Source organism: Eleutherodactylus coqui, chromosome 9 (genome assembly GCF_035609145.1).
Source record: "Eleutherodactylus coqui strain aEleCoq1 chromosome 9, aEleCoq1.hap1, whole genome shotgun sequence".
In the NCBI taxonomy this organism is placed as follows: domain Eukaryota; kingdom Metazoa; phylum Chordata; class Amphibia; order Anura; family Eleutherodactylidae; genus Eleutherodactylus; species Eleutherodactylus coqui.
In genome coordinates, this window is record NC_089845.1 from 173,189,586 (window position 1) to 173,213,633 (window position 24,048).

The 24,048-nt window shown below is 35.6% G+C and overlaps 1 protein-coding gene across 4 annotated transcripts in view; it reads right to left on the reverse strand.

Moving 5' to 3' along the window:
* ASAP1 (ArfGAP with SH3 domain, ankyrin repeat and PH domain 1) overlaps positions 1–24,048 on the reverse strand; it is a 403,335-nt gene that overhangs the window by 95,050 nt on the left and 284,237 nt on the right. For all 4 annotated transcript variants that reach the window (XM_066578799.1, XM_066578798.1, XM_066578796.1 and 1 more), the window contains 3 exons: positions 20,469–20,554; positions 20,272–20,347; positions 856–942 (listed from right to left, as the gene is read on the reverse strand). In XM_066578799.1, the coding sequence (XP_066434896.1) occupies positions 856–942; positions 20,272–20,347; positions 20,469–20,554 (249 nt within the window). The remainder of the gene's footprint in view (positions 1–855; positions 943–20,271; positions 20,348–20,468; positions 20,555–24,048) is intronic.

A 24,048-nucleotide genomic window follows, 5' to 3' on the forward strand; every position in this document is an offset into this window, starting at 1 on the left:
CACACGTCTAATAGGTCGGCAGGAGTGGGACCTCCTCCTGAGCCAATCAGCTCCCCTCGCAGTATAGTCAGGAGTGGCAGTGATGAAACCTAAAACATGAGCTCCCAAGTTAAAAGGCAACTCTGTCCATCCTGCTCTGGTATTGAATCAAGTGCAAATCAAAGCCACCAGCTCTGTGCCTTGTCATGTGTGTGTATATATATATATATATACGCGGTGTCCGCGTCTGCTGCCTCACATCTGTGTCTGATTGACCGGCACGGAGTCCGCGCTCTGCAGAATATGGCGCAGATTGTATCCACGTGCGGATCTGAAAGCCGCGCCATGTGAAGCAGCTGTGATAACTCACCTCCTGATTGCGTGTCGTGACTCGCGGCGGCCCGTGTAGGCATCCGGGAGGTGTCCGGCGTGCACTGAACTGTCTCACACGGCTGCAGCAAGACGCGGCCGAGGACAGAACCACCACAAGGGCCGGCGCCTCCGTGTACAACTCACACAGGACTCATCCTGCTGCCAGGGCAGCACAGAACACCGACGGGCAGCTTCATAGGAAGGGGATGACTTGTCATCTATAGACCTACGTCCAGCCAGCGGTCCTACAGCTATATCGGCAGACCTCAACCATGTAGGACCGCCCACTGGACTCTAAAGCTCACAGCAGCAACTCCAATAAACTAGGAGTCATGCCGAATCATATCCCACAAGTCATACAAAACATCAGTCTGAGGAGCTCCTCCTGCTTTACAGCCTGCTGCAAAGCATACTAGTGGTCAAGTACAGAAAACGATAAAACCCTCCATGTGAGCCCTTCCCGGTCACTGCAGGGAGCGCAGGAACCTACCTACATACACCTACCTCCTTCTGATCCAACTGCAGAGAGGACTTGATAAGGTCCCGTAAGGCAGTCAGCTGCTTCTTCTCCTCATCCTGCGTCTGCTTTATCTACAGAGGAACATAATACAGGTAACAGACTGCACACATTTACTTCAGAAAATAGGGGGCGCTATTATAGTAGTTATATTCTTGTACATAGGGGGCAGTATTATAGTAGTTATATTCTTGCACATAGGGGCAGTATTATAGTAGTTATATTCTTGTACATAGGAGCAGTAGTATAGTAGTTATATTCTTGTACATAGGAGCAGTATTATAGTAGTTATATTCTTGTACATAGGGGGCAGTATTATAGTAGTTATATTCTTGTACATAGGAGGCAGTATTATAGTAGTTATATTCTTGTACATCGGGGGCAGTATTATAGTAGTTATATTCTACATAGGGGGCAGTATTATAGTAGTTATATTCTTGTATATAGGAGGCAGTATTATAGTAGTTATATTCTTGTACATAGGGGGCAGTATTATAGTAGTTATATTCTTGTACATAGGGGGCAGTATTATAGTAGTTATATTCTTGTACATAGGGAGCAGTATTATAGTAGTTATATTCTTGTACATAGGGAGCAGTATTATAGTAGTTATATTCTTGTACATAGGGGGCAGTATTATAGTAGTTATATTCTTGTACATAGGGGGCAGTATTATAGTAGTTCTTGTACATAGGGGCAGTATTATAGTAGTTATATTCTTGTACATAGGGGGCAGTATTATAGTAGTTCTTGTACATAGGGAGCAGTATTATAGTAGTTATATTCTTGTACATAGGGGGCAGTATTATAGTAGTTATATTCTTGTACATAGGGGGCAGTATTATAGTAGTTCTTGTACATAGGGGCAGTATTATAGTAGTTATATTCTTGTACATAGGGGGCAGTATTATAGTAGTTATATTCTTGTACATAGGGGGTAGTATTATAGTAGTTATATTCTTGTACATAGGAAGCAGTATTATAGTAGTTATATTCTTGTACATAGGGGGCAGTATTATAGTAGTTATATTCTTGTACATAGGAGGCAGTATTATAGTAGTTATATTCTTCTACATAGGGGGCAGTATTATAGTAGTTATATTCTTGTACATAGGGGCAGTATTATAGTAGTTATATTCTTGTACATAGGGGGCAGTATTATAGTAGTTATATTCTTGTACATAGGGGGCAGTATTATAGTAGTTATATTCTTGTACATACGGGGCAGTATTATAGTAGTTATATTCTTGTACATAGGGGCAGTATTATAGTAGTTATATTCTTGTACATAGGGGGCAGTATTATAGTAGTTATATTCTTGTACATAGGGAGCAGTATTATAGTAGTTATATTCTTGTACATAGGAGCAGTATTATAGTAGTTATATTCTTGTACATAGGAGGCAGTATTATAGTAGTTATATTCTTGTACATAGGAGGCAGTATTATAGTAGTTATATTCTTGTACATATGGGCAGTATTATAGTAGTTATATTCTTGTACATAGGGAGCAGTATTATAGTAGTTATATTCTTGTACATAGGGGCAGTATTATAGTACTTGTATTCTTGTACATAGGGGGCAGTATTATAGTAGTTATATTCTTGTACATAGGGGGCAGTATTATAGTAGTTATATTCTTGTACATAGGGGGCAGTATTATAGTAGTTATATTCTTGTACATAGGGGGCAGTATTATAGTAGTTATATTCTTGTACAGAGGGGGCAGTATTATAGTAGATATATTCTTGTACATAGGAGCAGTATTATAGTAGTTATATTCTTGTACATAGAGAACAGTATTATAGTAGTTATATTCTTGTACATAGGGGGCAGTATTATAGTAGTTATATTCTTGTACATAGGGGCAGTATTATAGTAGTTATATTCTTGTACATAGGGAGCAGTATTATAGTAGTTATATTCTTGTACATAGGGAGCAGTATTATAGTAGTTATATTCTTGTACATATGGGGCAGTATTATAGTAGTTATATTCTTGTACATAGGGGGTAGTATTATAGTAGTTATATTCTTGTACATAGGAAGCAGTATTATAGTAGTTATATTCTTGTACATAGGGGGCAGTATTATAGTAGTTATATTCTTGTACATAGGAGGCAGTATTATAGTAGTTATATTCTTGTACATAGGGGGCAGTATTATAGTAGTTATATTCTTGTACATAGGGGGCAGTATTATAGTAGTTATATTCTTGTACATAGGAGGCAGTATTATAGTAGTTATATTCTTGTACATATGGGCAGTATTATAGTAGTTATATTCTTGTACATAGGGAGCAGTATTATAGTAGTTATATTCTTGTACATAGGGGCAGTATTATAGTACTTGTATTCTTGTACATAGGGGGCAGTATTATAGTAGTTATATTCTTGTACATAGGGGGCAGTATTATAGTAGTTATATTCTTGTACATAGGGGGCAGTATTATAGTAGTTATATTCTTCTACAGAGGGGGCAGTATTATAGTAGATATATTCTTGTACATAGGAGCAGTATTATAGTAGTTATATTCTTGTACATAGAGAACAGTATTATAGTAGTTATATTCTTGTACATAGGGGCAGTATTATAGTAGTTATATTCTTGTACATAGGGAGCAGTATTATAGTAGTTATATTCTTGTACATAGGGAGCAGTATTATAGTAGTTATATTCTTGTACATATGGGGCAGTATTATAGTAGTTATATTCTTGTACATAGGGGGTAGTATTATAGTAGTTATATTCTTGTACATAGGAAGCAGTATTATAGTAGTTATATTCTTGTACATAGGGGGCAGTATTATAGTAGTTATATTCTTGTACATAGGAGGCAGTATTATAGTAGTTATATTCTTGTACATAGGGGGCAGTATTATAGTAGTTATATTCTTGTACATAGGGGCAGTATTATAGTAGTTATATTCTTGTACATAGGGGGCAGTATTATAGTAGTTATATTCTTGTACATAGGGGGCAGTATTATAGTAGTTATATTCTTGTACATAGGGGGCAGTATTATAGTAGTTATATTCTTGTACATAGGGGCAGTATTATAGTAGTTATATTCTTGTACATAGGGGGCAGTATTATAGTAGTTATATTCTTGTACATAGGGAGCAGTATTATAGTAGTTATATTCTTGTACATAGGAGCAGTATTATAGTAGTTATATTCTTGTACATAGGAGGCAGTATTATAGTAGTTATATTCTTGTACATAGGAGGCAGTATTATAGTAGTTATATTCTTGTACATATGGGCAGTATTATAGTAGTTATATTCTTGTACATAGGGAGCAGTATTATAGTAGTTATATTCTTGTACATAGGGGCAGTATTATAGTACTTGTATTCTTGTACATAGGGGGCAGTATTATAGTAGTTATATTCTTGTACATAGGGGGCAGTATTATAGTAGTTATATTCTTGTACATAGGGGGCAGTATTATAGTAGTTATATTCTTGTACAGAGGGGGCAGTATTATAGTAGATATATTCTTGTACATAGGAGCAGTATTATAGTAGTTATATTCTTGTACATAGAGAACAGTATTATAGTAGTTATATTCTTGTACATAGGGGGCAGTATTATAGTAGTTATATTCTTGTACATAGGGGCAGTATTATAGTAGTTATATTCTTGTACATAGGGAGCAGTATTATAGTAGTTATATTCTTGTACATAGGGAGCAGTATTATAGTAGTTATATTCTTGTACATATGGGGCAGTATTATAATAGTTATATTCTTGTACATAGGGGGTAGTATTATAGTAGTTATATTCTTGTACATAGGAAGCAGTAGTATAGTAGTTATATTCTTGTACATAGGGGGCAGTATTATAGTAGTTATATTCTTGTACATAGGAGGCAGTATTATAGTAGTTATATTCTTGTACATAGGGGGCAGTATTATAGTAGTTATATTCTTGTACATAGGGGGCAGTATTATAGTAGTTATATTCTTGTACATAGGAGGCAGTATTATAGTAGTTATATTCTTGTACATAGGAGGCAGTATTATAGTAGTTATATTCTTGTACATAGGAGGCAGTATTATAGTAGTTATATTCTTGTACATAGGGGGCAGTATTATAGCAGTTATATTCTTGTACATAGGAGGCAGTATTATAGTAGTTATATTCTTGTACATAGGGGGCAGTATTATAATAGTTATATTCTTGTACATAGGAGGCAGTATTATAGTAGTTATATTCTTGTACATAGGGGGCAGTATTATAGTAGTTATATTCTTGTACATAGAGGCAGTATTATAGTTGGTATATTCTTGTACATAGGGGGCAGTATTATAATAGTTATATTCTTGTACATAGGAGGCAGTATTATAGTAGTTATATTCGTGTACATAGGGGCAGTATTATAGTAGTTATATTCTTGTACATAGGAGGCAGTATTATAGTAGTTATATTCTTGTACATAGGAGGCAGTATTATAGTAGTTATATTCTTGTACATAGCAGGCAGTATTATAGTAGTTATATTCTTGTACATAAGGGCAGTATTATAGTAGTTATATTCTTGTACATAAGGGCAGTATTATAGTAGGTATATTCTTGTATATAGGGGGCAGTATTATAGTAGTTATATTCTTGTACATAGGAGCAGTATTATAGTAGCTATATTCTTGTACATAGGGGGCAGTATTATAGTAGTTATATTCTTGTACATGGGACAGTATTATAGTAGTTATAATCTTGTACATAGGGGGCAGTATTATAGTAGTTATATTCTTGTACATAGGGGGCAGTATTATAGTAGTTATATTCTTGTACATAGGAGGCAGTATTATAGTAGTTATATTCTTGTACATGGGACAGTATTATAGTAGTTATATTCTTGTACATAGGGAGCAGTATTATAGTAGTTATATTCTTGTACATAGGGGGCAGTATTATAATAGTTATATTCTTGTACAAAGGGGGCAGTATTATAGTAGTTATATTCTTGTACATAGGAGCAGTATTATAGTAGCTATATTCTTGTACATAGGGGGCAGTATTATAGTAGTTATATTCTTGTACATGGGACAGTATTATAGTAGTTATAATCTTGTACATAGGGGGCAGTATTATAATAGTTATATTCTTGTACATAGGGGGCAGTATTATAGTAGTTATATTCTTGTACATGGGACAGTATTATAGTAGTTATATTCTTGTACATAGGGAGCAGTATTATAGTAGTTATAATCTTGTACATAGGGGGCAGTATTATAGTAGTTATATTCTTGTACATAGGGGGCAGTATCATAGTAGTTATATTCTTGTACATAGGGGAAGTATTATAGTAGTTGTATTCTTGTACATGGGGGGCAGTATTATAGTAGTTATATTCTTGTACATAGGAGCAGTATTATAGTAGTTATATTCTTATACATAGGAGGCAGTATTATAGTAGTTATATTCTTGTACATAGGAGCAGTATTATAGTAGCTATATTCTTGTACATAGCGGGCAGTATTATAGTAGTTATATTCTTGTACATAGGGGCAGTATTATAGTAGTTATATTCTTGTACATAGGGGGCAGTATTATAGTAGTTATATTCTTGTACATAGGAGGCAGTATTATAGTAGTTATATTCTTGTACATAGGAGCAGTATTATAGTAGTTATATTCTTGTACATAAGGGCAGTATTATAGTAGTTATATTCTTGTACATAAGGGCAGTATTATAGTAGGTATATTCTTGTACATAGGGGGCAGTATTATAGTAGTTGTATTCTTGTACATAGGAGGCAGTATTATAGTAGTTATATTCTTGTACATAGGGGGCAGTATTATAGTAGTTATATTCTTGTACATAGGGGGCAGTATTATAATAGTTATATTCTTGTACATAGGGGGCAGTATTATAGTAGTTATATTCTTGTACATAGGAGCAGTATTATAGTAGCTATATTCTTGTACATAGGGGGCAGTATTATAGTAGTTATATTCTTGTACATAGGGGGCAGTATTATAGTAGTTATATTCTTGTACATAGGGGGCAGTATTATAGTAGTTATATTCTTGTACATGGGACAGTATTATAGTAGTTATATTCTTGTACATAGGGAGCAGTATTATAGTAGTTATAATCTTGTACATAGGGGGCAGTATTATAGAAGTTATATTCTTGTAAATAGGGGGCAGTATCATAGTAGTTATATTCTTGTACATAGGGGCAGTATTATAGTAGTTATATTCTTGTACATAGGGGGCAGTATTATAGTAGTTATATTCTTGTACATAGGGGGCAGTATTATAGTAGTTATATTCTTGTACATAGGAGCAGTATTATAGTAGTTATATTCTTATACATAGGAGGCAGTATTATAGTAGTTATATTCTTGTACATAGAGGGCAGTATTATAGTAGTTATATTCTTGTACATACGGGGCAGTATTATAGTAGTTATATTCTTGTACTTAGGGGGCAGTATAATAGTAGTTATATTCTTGTACATACGAGCAGTATTATAGTAGTAATATTCTTGTACATAGGGGGCAGTATCATAGTAGTTATATTCTTGTACATAGGAGGCACTATCATAGTAGTTATATTCTTGTACATAGGGGCAGTATTATAGTAGTTGTATTCTTGTACATAGGGGGCAGTATTATAGTAGTTATATTCTTGTACATAGGAGCAGTATTATAGTAGTTATATTCTTATACATAGGAGGCAGTATTATAGTAGTTATATTCTTGTACATAGGAGCAGTATTATAGTAGTTATATTCTTGTACATAGGAGCAGTATTATAGTAGTTATATTCTTGTACATAGGAGGCAGTATTATAGTAGTTATATTCTTGTACATAGGAGCAGTATTATAGTAGCTATATTCTTGTACATAGCGGGCAGTATTATAGTAGTTATATTCTTGTACATAGGAGGCAGTATTATAGTAGTTATATTCTTGTACATAGGGGCAGTATTATAGTAGTTATATTCTTGTACATAGGGGGCAGTATTATAGTAGTTATATTCTTGTACATAGGGGGCAGTATTATAGTAGTTATATTCTTGTACATAGGTGGCAGTATTATAGTAGTTATATTCTTGTACATAGGGGCAGTATTATAGTAGTTATATTCTTGTACATAGGAGGCAGTATTATAGTAGTTATATTCTTGTACATAGGGAGCAGTATTATAGTAGTTATATTCTTGTACATAGGGGGCAGTATTATAGTAGTTATATTCTAGTACATAGGGGGCAGTATTATAGTAGTTATATTCTAGTACATAGGGGGCAGTATTATAGTAGTTATATTCTTGTACATAGGAGGCAGTATTATAGTAGTTCTATTCTTGTACATGGGAGCAGTATTATAGTAGTTATATTCTTGTACATAGGAGGCAGTATTATAGTAGTTATATTCTTGTACATAGGGAGCAGTATTATAGTAGTTATATTCTTGTACATAGGGGGCAGTATTATAGTAGTTATATTCTTGTACATAGGGGACAGTATTATAGTAGTTATATTCTTGTACATAGAAGGCAGTAATATAGTAGTTATATTCTTGTACATAGAAGGCAGTATTATAGTAGTTATATTCTTGTACATAGAAGGCAGTATTATAGTAGTTATATTCTTGTACATAGGGGGCAGTATTATAGTAGTTATATTCTTGTACATAGGAGGCAGTATTATAGTAGTTCTATTCTTGTACATAGGAGCAGTATTATAGCAGTTATATTCTTGTACATAGGGGGCAGTATTATAGTAGTTATATTCTTGTAAATAGGAGTAGTATTATAATAGTTATATTCTTGTACATAGGGGGCAGTATTATAGTAGTTATATTCTTGTACATAGGAGCAGTATTATAGTAGTTATATTCTTGTACATAGTGGGCAGTATTATAGTAGTTATAATCTTGTACATAGGGGGCAGTATTATAGAAGTTATATTCTTGTAAATAGGGGGCAGTATCATAGTAGTTATATTCTTGTACATAGGGGCAGTATTATAGTAGTTATATTCTTGTACATAGGGGGCAGTATTATAGTAGTTATATTCTTGTACATAGGGGGCAGTATTATAGTAGTTATATTCTTGTACATAGGAGCAGTATTATAGTAGTTATATTCTTATACATAGGAGGCAGTATTATAGTAGTTATATTCTTGTACATACGGGGCAGTATTATAGTAGTTATATTCTTGTACTTAGGGGGCAGTATAATAGTAGTTATATTCTTGTACATACGAGCAGTATTATAGTAGTAATATTCTTGTACATAGGGGGCAGTATCATAGTAGTTATATTCTTGTACATAGGAGGCACTATCATAGTAGTTATATTCTTGTACATAGGGGCAGTATTATAGTAGTTGTATTCTTGTACATAGGGGGCAGTATTATAGTAGTTATATTCTTGTACATAGGAGCAGTATTATAGTAGTTATATTCTTATACATAGGAGGCAGTATTATAGTAGTTATATTCTTGTACATAGGAGCAGTATTATAGTAGTTATATTCTTGTACATAGGAGCAGTATTATAGTAGTTATATTCTTGTACATAGGAGCAGTATTATAGTAGTTATATTCTTGTACATAGGAGGCAGTATTATAGTAGCTATATTCTTGTACATAGCGGGCAGTATTATAGTAGTTATATTCTTGTACATAGCGGGCAGTATTATAGTAGTTATATTCTTGTACATAGGAGGCAGTATTATAGTAGTTATATTCTTGTACATAGGGGCAGTATTATAGTAGTTATATTCTTGTACATAGGGGGCAGTATTATAGTAGTTATATTCTTGTACATAGGGGGCAGTATTATAGTAGTTATATTCTTGTACATAGGTGGCAGTATTATAGTAGTTATATTCTTGTACATAGGGGCAGTATTATAGTAGTTATATTCTTGTACATAGGAGGCAGTATTATAGTAGTTATATTCTTGTACATAGGGAGCAGTATTATAGTAGTTATATTCTTGTACATAGGGGGCAGTATTATAGTAGTTATATTCTAGTACATAGGGGGCAGTATTATAGTAGTTATATTCTAGTACATAGGGGGCAGTATTATAGTAGTTATATTCTTGTACATAGGAGGCAGTATTATAGTAGTTCTATTCTTGTACATGGGAGCAGTATTATAGTAGTTATATTCTTGTACATAGGAGGCAGTATTATAGTAGTTATATTCTTGTACATAGGGAGCAGTATTATAGTAGTTATATTCTTGTACATAGGGGGCAGTATTATAGTAGTTATATTCTTGTACATAGGGGACAGTATTATAGTAGTTATATTCTTGTACATAGAAGGCAGTAATATAGTAGTTATATTCTTGTACATAGAAGGCAGTATTATAGTAGTTATATTCTTGTACATAGAAGGCAGTATTATAGTAGTTATATTCTTGTACATAGGGGGCAGTATTATAGTAGTTATATTCTTGTACATAGGAGGCAGTATTATAGTAGTTCTATTCTTGTACATAGGAGCAGTATTATAGCAGTTATATTCTTGTACATATGGGGCAGTATTATAGTAGTTATATTCTTGTAAATAGGAGTAGTATTATAATAGTTATATTCTTGTACATAGGGGGCAGTATTATAGTAGTTATATTCTTGTACATAGGAGCAGTATTATAGTAGTTATATTCTTGTACATAGTGGGCAGTATTATAGTAGTTATATTCTTGTACATAGGGGGCAGTATTATAGTAGTTATATTCTTGTACATAGGAGCAGTATTATAGTAGTTATATTCTTGTACATAGGGGGCAGTATTATAGTAGTTATATTCTTGTACATAGGGGGCAGTATTATAGTAGTTATATTCTTGTACATAGAGAACAGTATTATAGTAGTTATATTCTTGTACATAGGGGGGCAGTATTATAGTAGTTATATTCTTGTACATGGGGGGCAGTATTATAGTAGTTATATTCTTGTACATAGAGAACAGTATTATAGTAGTTATATTCTTGTACATAGGGGGCAGAATTATAGTAGTTATATTATTGTACATAGGGGGCAGTATTATAGTAGTTATATTCTTGTACATAGGAGACAGTATTACAGTAGTTATATTCTTGTAGATAGGGGACAGTATTATAGTAGTTATATTCTTGTACACAGGGGGCAGTATTATAGTAGTTATATTCTTGTAAATAGGGGGCAGTATTACAGTAGTTATATTCTTGTACATAGGGGGCAGTATTATAGTAGTTATATTCTTGTACATAGGGGACAGTATTACAGTAGTTATATTCTTGTAGATAGGGGGCAGTATTATAGTAGTTATATTCTTGTACACAGGGGGCAGTATTATAGTAGTTATATTCTTGTACATAGGGGGCAGTATTATAGTAGTTATATTCTTGTACATAGGGGACAGTATTATAGTACTTATATTCTTGTACATAGGGGACAGTATTACAGTAGTTATATTCTTGTACATAGGGGGCAGTATTATAGTAGTTATATTCTTGTACACAGGGGGCAGTATTATAGTAGTTATATTCTTGCACACAGGGGGCAGTATTATAGTAGTTATATTCTTGTACATACGAGGCAGTATTATAGTAGTTATATTCTTGTACATAGGGGGCAGTATTATAGTAGGTCTATTCTTGTACATAGGGGGCAGTATTATAGTAGGTCTATTCTTGTACATAGGGGGCAGTATTATAGTAGTTATATTCTTGTACATACGGGGCAGTATTATAGTAGTTATATTCCTGTACATACGGGGCAGTATTATAGTAGTTATATTCTTGCACATAGGAGCAGTATTATAGTAGTTCTATTCATGTACATAGGGGGCAGTATTATAGTAGTTATATTCTTGTACATAGGAGCAGTATTATAGTAGTTATATTCTTGTACATAGGGGGCAGTATTATAGTAGTTATATTCTGGTACATAGGGGGCAGTATTATAGTAGTTATATTCCTGTACACAGGGGGCAGTATTATAGTAGTTATATTCTTGTACATAGGGGGCAGTATTATAGTAGTTATATTCTTGTACATAGGGGGCAGTATTATAGTAGTTATATTCTTGTACATAAGGGCAGTATTATAGTAGTTATATTCTTGTACATAAGGGCAGTATTATAGAAGTTATATTCTTGTACATAGGGGGCAGTATTATAGTAGGTATATTCTTGTACATAGGGGACAGTATTACAGTAGTTATATTCTTGTACATAGGGGCAGTATTATAGTAGTTATATTCGTGTACATAGGGGGCAGTATTATAGTAGTTATATTCTTGTACATAGGGGTAGTATTATAGTACTTTTATTCTTGTACATAGGAGGCAGTATTTTAGTAGTTCTATTCTTGTACATAAGGGCAGTATTATAGTAGTTATATTCTTGTACATAAGGGCAGTATTATAGTAGGTATATTCTTGTACATAGGGGACAGTATTACAGTAGTTCTATTCTTGTACATAGGAGCAGTATTATAGCAGTTATATTCTTGTACATAGGGGGCAGTATTATAGTAGTTATATTCTTGTACATAGGGGCAGTATTATAGTAGTTATATTCTTGTACATAGGGGGCAGTATTATAGTAGTTATATTCTTGTACATAGGGGGCAGTATTATAGTAGTTATATTCTTGTACATAGGGGGCAGTATTATAGTAGTTATATTCTTGTACATAGGGGGCAGTATTATAGTAGTTATATTCTTGTACATAGGAGGCAGTATTATAGTAGTTATATTCTTGTACATAGGGGGCAGTATTATAGTAGTTATATTCTTGTAAATAGGGGGCAGTATTATAGTAATTATATTCTTGTAAATAGGAGTAGTATTATAATAGTTATATTCTTGAACATAGGAGCAGTATTATAGTAGTTATATTCTTGTACATAGGAGCAGTATTATAGTAGTTATATTCTTGTACATAGTGGGCAGTATTATAGTAGTTATATTCTTGTACATAGGGGGCAGTATTATAGTAGTTATATTCTTGTACATAGGAGCAGTATTATAGTAGTTATATTCTTGTACATAGGGGGCAGTATTATAGTAGTTATATTCTTGTACATAGGGGGCAGTATTATAGTAGTTATATTCTTGTACATAGAGAACAGTATTATAGTAGTTATATTCTTGTACATAGGGGGGCAGTATTATAGTAGTTATATTCTTGTACATGGGGGCAGTATTATAGTAGTTATATTCTTGTACATAGAGAACAGTATTATAGTAGTTATATTCTTGTACATAGGGGGCAGAATTATAGTAGTTATATTATTGTACATAGGGGGCAGTATTATAGTAGTTATATTCTTGTACATAGGAGACAGTATTACAGTAGTTATATTCTTGTAGATAGGGGACAGTATTATAGTAGTTATATTCTTGTACACAGGGGGCAGTATTATAGTAGTTATATTCTTGTAAATAGGGGGCAGTATTACAGTAGTTATATTCTTGTACATAGGGGGCAGTATTATAGTAGTTATATTCTTGTACATAGGGGACAGTATTACAGTAGTTATATTCTTGTAGATAGGGGGCAGTATTATAGTAGTTATATTCTTGTACACAGGGGGCAGTATTATAGTAGTTATATTCTTGTACATAGGGGGCAGTATTATAGTAGTTATATTCTTGTACATAGGGGACAGTATTATAGTACTTATATTCTTGTACATAGGGGACAGTATTACAGTAGTTATATTCTTGTACATAGGGGGCAGTATTATAGTAGTTATATTCTTGTACACAGGGGGCAGTATTATAGTAGTTATATTCTTGCACACAGGGGGCAGTATTATAGTAGTTATATTCTTGTACATACGAGGCAGTATTATAGTAGTTATATTCTTGTACATAGGGGGCAGTATTATAGTAGGTCTATTCTTGTACATAGGGGGCAGTATTATAGTAGGTCTATTCTTGTACATAGGAGGCAGTATTATAGTAGTTATATTCTTGTACATAGGAGCAGTATTATAGTAGTTATATTCTTGTACATAGGAGTAGTATTATAGTAGTTATATTCTTGTACATAGGGGGCAGTATTATAGTAGTTATATTCTTGTACATAGGGGGCAGTATTATAGTAGTTATATTCTTGAACATAGGGGGCAGTATTATAGTAGTTATATTCTTGTACATAGGGGGCAGTATTATAGTAGTTATATTCTTGTACATAGGGGGCAGTATTATAGTAGTTATATTCTTGTACATACGGGGCAGTATTATAGTAGTTATATTCCTGTACATACGGGGCAGTATTATAGTAGTTATATTCTTGCACATAGGAGCAGTATTATAGTAGTTCTATTCATGTACATAGGGGGCAGTATTATAGTAGTTATATTCTTGTACATAGGAGCAGTATTATAGTAGTTATATTCTTGTACATAGGGGGCAGTATTATAGTAGTTATATTCTGGTACATAGGGGGCAGTATTATAGTAGTTATATTCTTGTACATAGGGGGCAGTATTATAGTAGTTATATTCCTGTACACAGGGGGCAGTATTATAGTAGTTATATTCTTGTACATAGGGGGCAGTATTATAGTAGTTATATTCTTGTACATAGGGGGCAGTATTATAGTAGTTATATTCTTGTACATAAGGGCAGTATTATAGTAGTTATATTCTTGTACATAAGGGCAGTATTATAGTAGGTATATTCTTGTACATAGGGGACAGTATTACAGTAGTTATATTCTTGTACATAGGAGCAGTATTATAGTAGTTATATTCGTGTACATAGGGGGCAGTATTATAGTAGTTATATTCTTGTACATAGGGGTAGTATTATAGTACTTTTATTCTTGTACATAGGAGGCAGTATTTTAGTAGTTCTATTCTTGTACATAGGGGGCAGTATTATAGTAGTTATATTCTTGTACATAGGGGGCAGTATTATAGTAGTTATATTCTTGCACATAGGGGGCAGTATTATAGTAGTTATATTCTTGTACATAGGGGACAGTATTATAGTATATTCTTGTACAAAGGAGGCAGTATTATAGTAGTTATATTCTTGTATATAGGGGTAGTATTATAGTAGTTATATTCTTGTACATAGGGGGGCAGTATTATAGTAGTTATATTATTGTACATAGGGGGCAGTATTATAGTAGTTATATTCTTGTACATAGGAGACAGTATTACAGTAGTTATATTCTTGTAGATAGGGGACAGTATTATAGTAGTTATATTCTTGTACACAGGGGGCAGTATTATAGTAGTTATATTCTTGTAAATAGGGGGCAGTATTACAGTAGTTATATTCTTGTACATAGGGGGCAGTATTATAGTAGTTATATTCTTGTACATAGGGGACAGTATTACAGTAGTTATATTCTTGTAGATAGGGGGCAGTATTATAGTAGTTATATTCTTGTACACAGGGGGCAGTATTATAGTAGTTATATTCTTGTACATAGGGGGCAGTATTATAGTAGTTATATTCTTGTACATAGGGGACAGTATTATAGTACTTATATTCTTGTACATAGGGGACAGTATTACAGTAGTTATATTCTTGTACATAGGGGGCAGTATTATAGTAGTTATATTCTTGTACACAGGGGGCAGTATTATAGTAGTTATATTCTTGCACACAGGGGGCAGTATTATAGTAGTTATATTCTTGTACATACGAGGCAGTATTATAGTAGTTATATTCTTGTACATAGGGGGCAGTATTATAGTAGGTCTATTCTTGTACATAGGGGGCAGTATTATAGTAGGTCTATTCTTGTACATAGGGGGCAGTATTATAGTAGTTATATTCTTGTACATACGGGGCAGTATTATAGTAGTTATATTCCTGTACATACGGGGCAGTATTATAGTAGTTATATTCTTGCACATAGGAGCAGTATTATAGCAGTTCTATTCATGTACATAGGGGGCAGTATTATAGTAGTTATATTCTTGTACATAGGAGCAGTATTATAGTAGTTATATTCTTGTACATAGGGGGCAGTATTATAGTAGTTATATTCTGGTACATAGGGGGCAGTATTATAGTAGTTATATTCTTGTACATAGGGGGCAGTATTATAGTAGTTATATTCCTGTACACAGGGGGCAGTATTATAGTAGTTATATTCTTGTACATAGGGGGCAGTATTATAGTAGTTATATTCTTGTACATAGGGGGCAGTATTATAGTAGTTATATTCTTGTACATAAGGGCAGTATTATAGTAGTTATATTCTTGTACATAAGGGCAGTATTATAGAAGTTATATTCTTGTACATAGGGGGCAGTATTATAGTAGGTATATTCTTGTACATAGGGGACAGTATTACAGTAGTTATATTCTTGTACATAGGGGCAGTATTATAGTAGTTATATTCGTGTACATAGGGGGCAGTATTATAGTAGTTATATTCTTGTACATAGGGGTAGTATTATAGTACTTTTATTCTTGTACATAGGAGGCAGTATTTTAGTAGTTCTATTCTTGTACATAAGGGCAGTATTATAGTAGTTATATTCTTGTACATAAGGGCAGTATTACAGTAGTTCTATTCTTGTACATAGGAGCAGTATTATAGCAGTTATATTCTTGTACATAGGGGGCAGTATTATAGTAGTTATATTCTTGTACATAGGGGCAGTATTATAGTAGTTATATTCTTGTACATAGGGGGCAGTATTATAGTAGTTATATTCTTGTACATAGGGGGCAGTATTATAGTAGTTATATTCTTGTACATAGGGGGCAGTATTATAGTAGTTATATTCTTGTACATAGGGGGCAGTATTATAGTAGTTATATTCTTGTACATAGGAGGCAGTATTATAGTAGTTATATTCTTGTACATAGGGGGCAGTATTATAGTAGTTATATTCTTGTAAATAGGGGGCAGTATTATAGTAATTATATTCTTGTAAATAGGAGTAGTATTATAATAGTTATATTCTTGAACATAGGAGCAGTATTATAGTAGTTATATTCTTGTACATAGGAGCAGTATTATAGTAGTTATATTCTTGTACATAGTGGGCAGTATTATAGTAGTTATATTCTTGTACATAGGGGGCAGTATTATAGTAGTTATATTCTTGTACATAGGAGCAGTATTATAGTAGTTATATTCTTGTACATAGGGGGCAGTATTATAGTAGTTATATTCTTGTACATAGGGGGCAGTATTATAGTAGTTATATTCTTGTACATAGAGAACAGTATTATAGTAGTTATATTCTTGTACATAGGGGGGCAGTATTATAGTAGTTATATTCTTGTACATGGGGGCAGTATTATAGTAGTTATATTCTTGTACATAGAGAACAGTATTATAGTAGTTATATTCTTGTACATAGGGGGCAGAATTATAGTAGTTATATTATTGTACATAGGGGGCAGTATTATAGTAGTTATATTCTTGTACATAGGAGACAGTATTACAGTAGTTATATTCTTGTAGATAGGGGACAGTATTATAGTAGTTATATTCTTGTACACAGGGGGCAGTATTATAGTAGTTATATTCTTGTAAATAGGGGGCAGTATTACAGTAGTTATATTCTTGTACATAGGGGGCAGTATTATAGTAGTTATATTCTTGTACATAGGGGACAGTATTACAGTAGTTATATTCTTGTAGATAGGGGGCAGTATTATAGTAGTTATATTCTTGTACACAGGGGGCAGTATTATAGTAGTTATATTCTTGTACATAGGGGGCAGTATTATAGTAGTTATATTCTTGTACATAGGGGACAGTATTATAGTACTTATATTCTTGTACATAGGGGACAGTATTACAGTAGTTATATTCTCGTACATAGGGGGCAGTATTATAGTAGTTATATTCTTGTACACAGGGGGCAGTATTATAGTAGTTATATTCTTGCACACAGGGGGCAGTATTATAGTAGTTATATTCTTGTACATACGAGGCAGTATTATAGTAGTTATATTCTTGTACATAGGGGGCAGTATTATAGTAGGTCTATTCTTGTACATAGGGGGCAGTATTATAGTAGGTCTATTCTTGTACATAGGGGGCAGTATTATAGTAGTTATATTCTTGTACATACGGGGCAGTATTATAGTAGTTATATTCCTGTACATACGGGGCAGTATTATAGTAGTTATATTCTTGCACATAGGAGCAGTATTATAGTAGTTCTATTCATGTACATAGGGGGCAGTATTATAGTAGTTATATTCTTGTACATAGGAGCAGTATTATAGTAGTTATATTCTTGTACATAGGGGGCAGTATTATAGTAGTTATATTCTGGTACATAGGGGGCAGTATTATAGTAGTTATATTCTTGTACATAGGGGGCAGTATTATAGTAGTTATATTCCTGTACACAGGGGGCAGTATTATAGTAGTTATATTCTTGTACATAGGGGGCAGTATTATAGTAGTTATATTCTTGTACATAGGGGGCAGTATTATAGTAGTTATATTCTTGTACATAAGGGCAGTATTATAGTAGTTATATTCTTGTACATAAGGGCAGTATTATAGTAGGTATATTCTTGTACATAGGGGACAGTATTACAGTAGTTATATTCTTGTACATAGGAGCAGTATTATAGTAGTTATATTCGTGTACATAGGGGGCAGTATTATAGTAGTTATATTCTTGTACATAGGGGTAGTATTATAGTACTTTTATTCTTGTACATAGGAGGCAGTATTTTAGTAGTTCTATTCTTGTACATAGGGGGCAGTATTATAGTAGTTATATTCTTGTACATAGGGGGCAGTATTATAGTAGTTATATTCTTGCACATAGGGGGCAGTATTATAGTAGTTATATTCTTGTACATAGGGGACAGTATTATAGTATATTCTTGTACAAAGGAGACAGTATTATAGTAGTTATTACTCTTGTACATAGGGGGCAGTATTACAGTAGTTATATTCTTGTACATAGGGGGCAGTATTATAGTAGTTATATTCTTGTACATAGGGGGGCAGTATTATAGTAGTTATATTCTTGTACATAGGGGGGCAGTATTATAGTAGTTATATTCTTGTACATAGGAGGCAGTATTATAGTAGTTATATTCTTGTATATAGGGGTAGTATTATAGTAGTTATATTCTTGTACATAGGGGGCAGTATTATAGTAGTTATATTCTTGTACATAGGGGGCAGTATTATAGTAGTTATATTCTTGTACATAGGGGGCAGTATTATAGTAGTTATATTCTTGTACATAGGGGGCAGTATTATAGTAGTTATATTCTTGTACATAGGGGGCAGTATTATAGTAGTTATATTCTTGCACATAGGGGGCAGTATTATAGTAGTTATATACTTGTACATAGGGGGCAGTATTATAGTAGTTATATTCTTGTATATAGGAGGCAGTATTATAGTAGTTATATTCCTGTACATACGGGGCAGTATTATAGCAGTTATATTCTTGCACATAGGGAGCTGTATTATAGTAGTTATATTCTTGTACATAGGAGGCAGTATTATAGTAGTTATATTCCTGTACATACGGGGCAGTATTATAGTAGTTATATTCTTGGACATAGGAGCAGTATTATAGTAGTTATATTCTTGTACATAGAGGGCAGTATTATAGTAGTTATATTATTGTACATAGGAGGCAGTATTATAGTAGTTATATTGTTGTACATACGGGGCAGTATTATAGTAGTTATATTCCTGTACATACGGGGCAGTATTATAGTAGTTATATTCTTGTACATAGAGGGCAGTATTATAGTAGTTATATTCTTGTACATAGGAGGCAGTATTATAGTAGTTATATTCTAGTACATAGGGAGCAGTATTATAGTAGTTATATTCTTGTACATAGGAGGCAGTATTATAGTAGTTATATTCTTGTACATAGGAGGCAGTATTATAGCAGTTATATTCTTGTACATAGGGGGCAGTATTATAGTAGTTATATTCTTGTACATAGGGGGCAGTATTATAGTAGTTATATTCTTGTACATAGGGGGCAGTATTATAGTAGTTATATCCTTGTACATAGGGGGCAGTATTACATTATAGTATATTCTATGTAGAGGGCAGTATTGTAACGCAGGATGCTATAGTAGTTGGGCAGTATAAGGACATATTGATGAGAACTGCTACAGTCTATTCTTTTCAAATGGAGAATTCAATGTTCCTCATTATGAAATAGATTGTTGCTCCGACTTTTAAGCACTTCCACTTTTTTTCTTCCACCAGAGGATTTATCATGTAACGTACAACTCAAGAGGAATTCTACGTTTTGCCGTCGTGTTCTGCATAACATAGATAGTAGATGATACATAATTACATAGGTGAGTTCTGTTAGATGATTCCTAGCTGCAGTTCCAGGTCCAACCTGTAGACCAGTGTGGCAGCACAATTGGAAGACCAATCGGTGGTATTCTGTAGAAGTACTTGACTAGAGGTGGCAGGTAAAACCCCCAGCATCCGCACTACTCACATTGTACAGGTCCGCTGCCAACTTCTCAATATACTGCTTCAGTTTATCTGCGGTTTTCAGGCCGTCCTGGAAGAAACTGAGCAGAAAGACGACTGATTTGTCATACACACAAAGTGGTGTCCCTGAACGGCGCCACGTGTGCGCCACATGTACGGCCAGGCGCTCATGTAACATCGGGGTATAATGGCGGCACTCACTTGCACTGCGCGTGGTAATACTTGATGAGGTTCTGCAGCAGGTCCACGCCCTTCTTGGTCTTGATTTCATTAACTTTAATAAGATACTGTCAGAAGACAAATATGGCGGTTAGGAGAGCGCTGCATTCAGCGCTGCGCACCAATCGGGGGTGGGGGGTGGGGGGGCTAATTAAATAATCATGCCTATGTTATTATGTTAATATCAGACACCCGGCTCTGCATATTGTTCTAGACGGCAGCGATGTGCTGAACTCTATTCAGGCACATAACAGTAATCAATCCCAGGGACAACCAGCCCATGGCATACAGCACCATCAATCTCAACATCGTTTAACCCCGACGACGCCACGACACATCCACTGGCATGTAGAGGTGATCATGCATTCACATTCAATATCACAACAATGCATGGTGAGTCTATTCATCCAGTATATGGGGTTGTGTACCAGGGGGGACGTGATCCCACTAACAGGACGCATGGTAAGTCTATTCATCCAGTATATGGGGTTGTGTACCAGGGGGGACATGATCCCACTAACAGGACACATGGTGAGTCTATTCATCCAGTATATGGGGTTGTGTACTGGGGGGACGTGATCCCACTAATAGGACATGTGGTGAGTCTCTTCATCCAGTATATGAGGTTGTGTACCGGGGGGACGTGATCCCACTAATAGGACATGTGGTGAGTCTCTTCATCCAGTATATGAGGTTGTGTACCGGGGGGATGTGATCCCACTAACAGGACACATGGTGAGTCTATTCATCCAGTATATGGGGCTGTGTACTGGGGGGACGTGATCCCACTAACAGGACATGTGGTGAGTCTCTTCATCCAGTATATGGGGTTGTGTACTGGGGGGACGTGATCCCACTAACAGGACACATGGTGAGTCTATTCATCCAGTATATGGGGTTGTGTACTGGGGGGACGTGATCCCACTAATAGGACATGTGGTGAGTCTCTTCATCCAGTATATGAGGTTGTGTACCGGGGGGACGTGATCCCACTAATAGGACATGTGGTGAGTCTCTTCATCCAGTATATGAGGTTGTGTACCGGGGGGACGTGATCCCACTAATAGGACACGTGGTGAGTCTCTTCATCCAGTATATGGTGTTGTGTACTGGGGGGACGTGATCCCACTAACAGGACACATGGTGAGTCTATTCATCCAGTATATGGGGTTGTGTACTGGGGGGACGTGATCCCACTAACAGGACATGTGGTGAGTCTCTTCATCCAGTATATGAGGTTGTGTACCGGGGGGACGTGATCCCACTAATAGGACATGTGGTGAGTCTCTTCATCCAGTATATGAGGTTGTGTACCGGAGGGACGTGATCCCACTAACAGGACACATGGTGAGTCTATTCATCCAGTATATGGGGTTGTGTACTGGGGGGACGTGATCCCACTAATAGGACATGTGGTGAGTCTATTCATCCACTATACAACGTTGTTTACTGGGGGGACGTGATGCCACTAACAGGACAGATGGTGAGTCTATTCATCCAGTATATTGGGTTGTGTGCTGGGGGGACGTGATCCCACTAATAGGGCACATAGTAACATAGTTAATAAGGCCGAATGAAGACAATGTCCATCTAGTCCAGCCTGTCTAACCTCCTGTGTTGTTGATCCAGAAGAAGGCAAAAAAACCCAAGAGCAGAAGCCAATTAGCCCTTTTCGGGAAAAAACTCCTTCCCGACTCCCTAATGGCAATCAGACTGTTCCCTGGACCAACCCCTAATAGTTCCTACCTGCCTGTATACCCGGATTAACAAATAATCTAAAATCTATATCCTGTAATATCCTTCCTCTCCAGAAAGACATCTAGTTCCTCTTTAACTCCTCTATGGATCCTGCCATCACCACGTCCTCAGGCAGAGAGTTCCACAGTCTCACTGCTCTTACAGTAAAGAACCCCCTTCTGTGTTGGTGATGAAACCTGCTTTCTTCTAGCCGTAGTGGATGCCCTCTTGTTACCGTCGTGGTCCTGGGTGTAAACAGATCCTGGCAGAGATCCTTGTATTGTCCCCTCATGTATTTATACATGGTTATTTGATCACCCCTTAGCCATCTTTTTTCCGGGGTGAATAATCCCAGTTTTGGTGCCTCTCTGGGTATTCCAGTCCCGTCATTCCATGTATTAGTTTAGTTGCCCTTATTTGTACCCCTCCAGCGCTGTAACATCTTTCCTGAGCCCCGGTGACCAGAACTGTGCGCAGTATTCCATGTGAGGCCTGACAAGTGCCTTGTATAGTGGGAGGATAATGTTCTCGCCCCTCGCCCCTATACCTCTTTTACTGCACCCCAAGACTTTATTAGCTTTTGCTGCAGCTGACTGGCATTGGTTACTCCAGTTTAGTCTACTGCCCACTAGTACCCCCGGGTCTTTTCCCTAGTAGTACCCCATTTAGTGTATATTGGTGACATCCGTTTCTCCTGCCCATGTGCAGAACCTTACATTTATCCACATTGACCCTCATCCCCCCCCCCCCCCCAATCCCCCGGCTTATCTCGGTCCGTTTGTAGCCGCACATTGTCCTCCGTTGTATTAATTATCTTGTATAATTGTGTCATCTGTAAATATTGATATGTTACTGTGCAGCCCCTCTATCAGGGCGTTGGTAAATATATTGAACAGAATGGGGCCTAATACTGAACCCTGTGGCACCCCGCTAGCGACTGTGGTCCAATCAGAGTACGAACCATTTATTACCCCCTCTGCTTTCTATCTCTGAGCCAATTCTTTACCCAGATACACAGGTTTTCACCCAATCCGAGCTTCTCATTTATATATCAGCCTATTATGTGGCACGGTGTCAAATGCTTTAGAGAAGTCCAGATATATGAGATCAATAGACTCTCCCAGGTCCAGCCTAGAGCTTACTTCATGGTAGAAGCTGATCAGATTTGTCTGACATGATAGACCCTTCATGAATCCATGCTGGTGAGGAGTTATTCCGTTGTTCTCCTTGAGGTGCTCATCGATGGCGTCTCTCAGAATCCCCTCGAATATTTTTCCAGTTACTGAAGTGAGACTTACCGGCCTGTAGTTACCAGGCTCACTTTTGGACCCTTTTTATATATTGGAACTACATTGGCAATGCGCCAATCCAATAGTACAACCCCGGTCTTAATAGTGTCCATAAATATAAGAAATAGGGGTCTATTACATCATTTAGTTCCCTTAGAACCCTTGGGTGTATTCCATCTCGGCCCGGCGACTTATCGATTTTAATCTTCTTTAACATGGCAAGTCTATACATTCAGTATACGGGGTTGTGTACTGGGGGGGACGTGATCCCACTAAGAGGACATATGGTCAGTCTATCCATCCAGTATACAAGGTTGTGTACCCGGGGGACATGATCCCACTAATAGGCAACATGGTGAGTCTATTCATCCAGTATACGGGGTTGTGTACTGGGGGGAAATGATCCCACTAATAGGACACTTGGTGAGTCTATGCATCCAGTATACAAGGTTGTGTGCTGGGGGGACGTGATCCCACTAATAGGACACTTGGTGAGTCTATTCATCCAGTATATTGGGTTGTGCACTGGGGGGAAG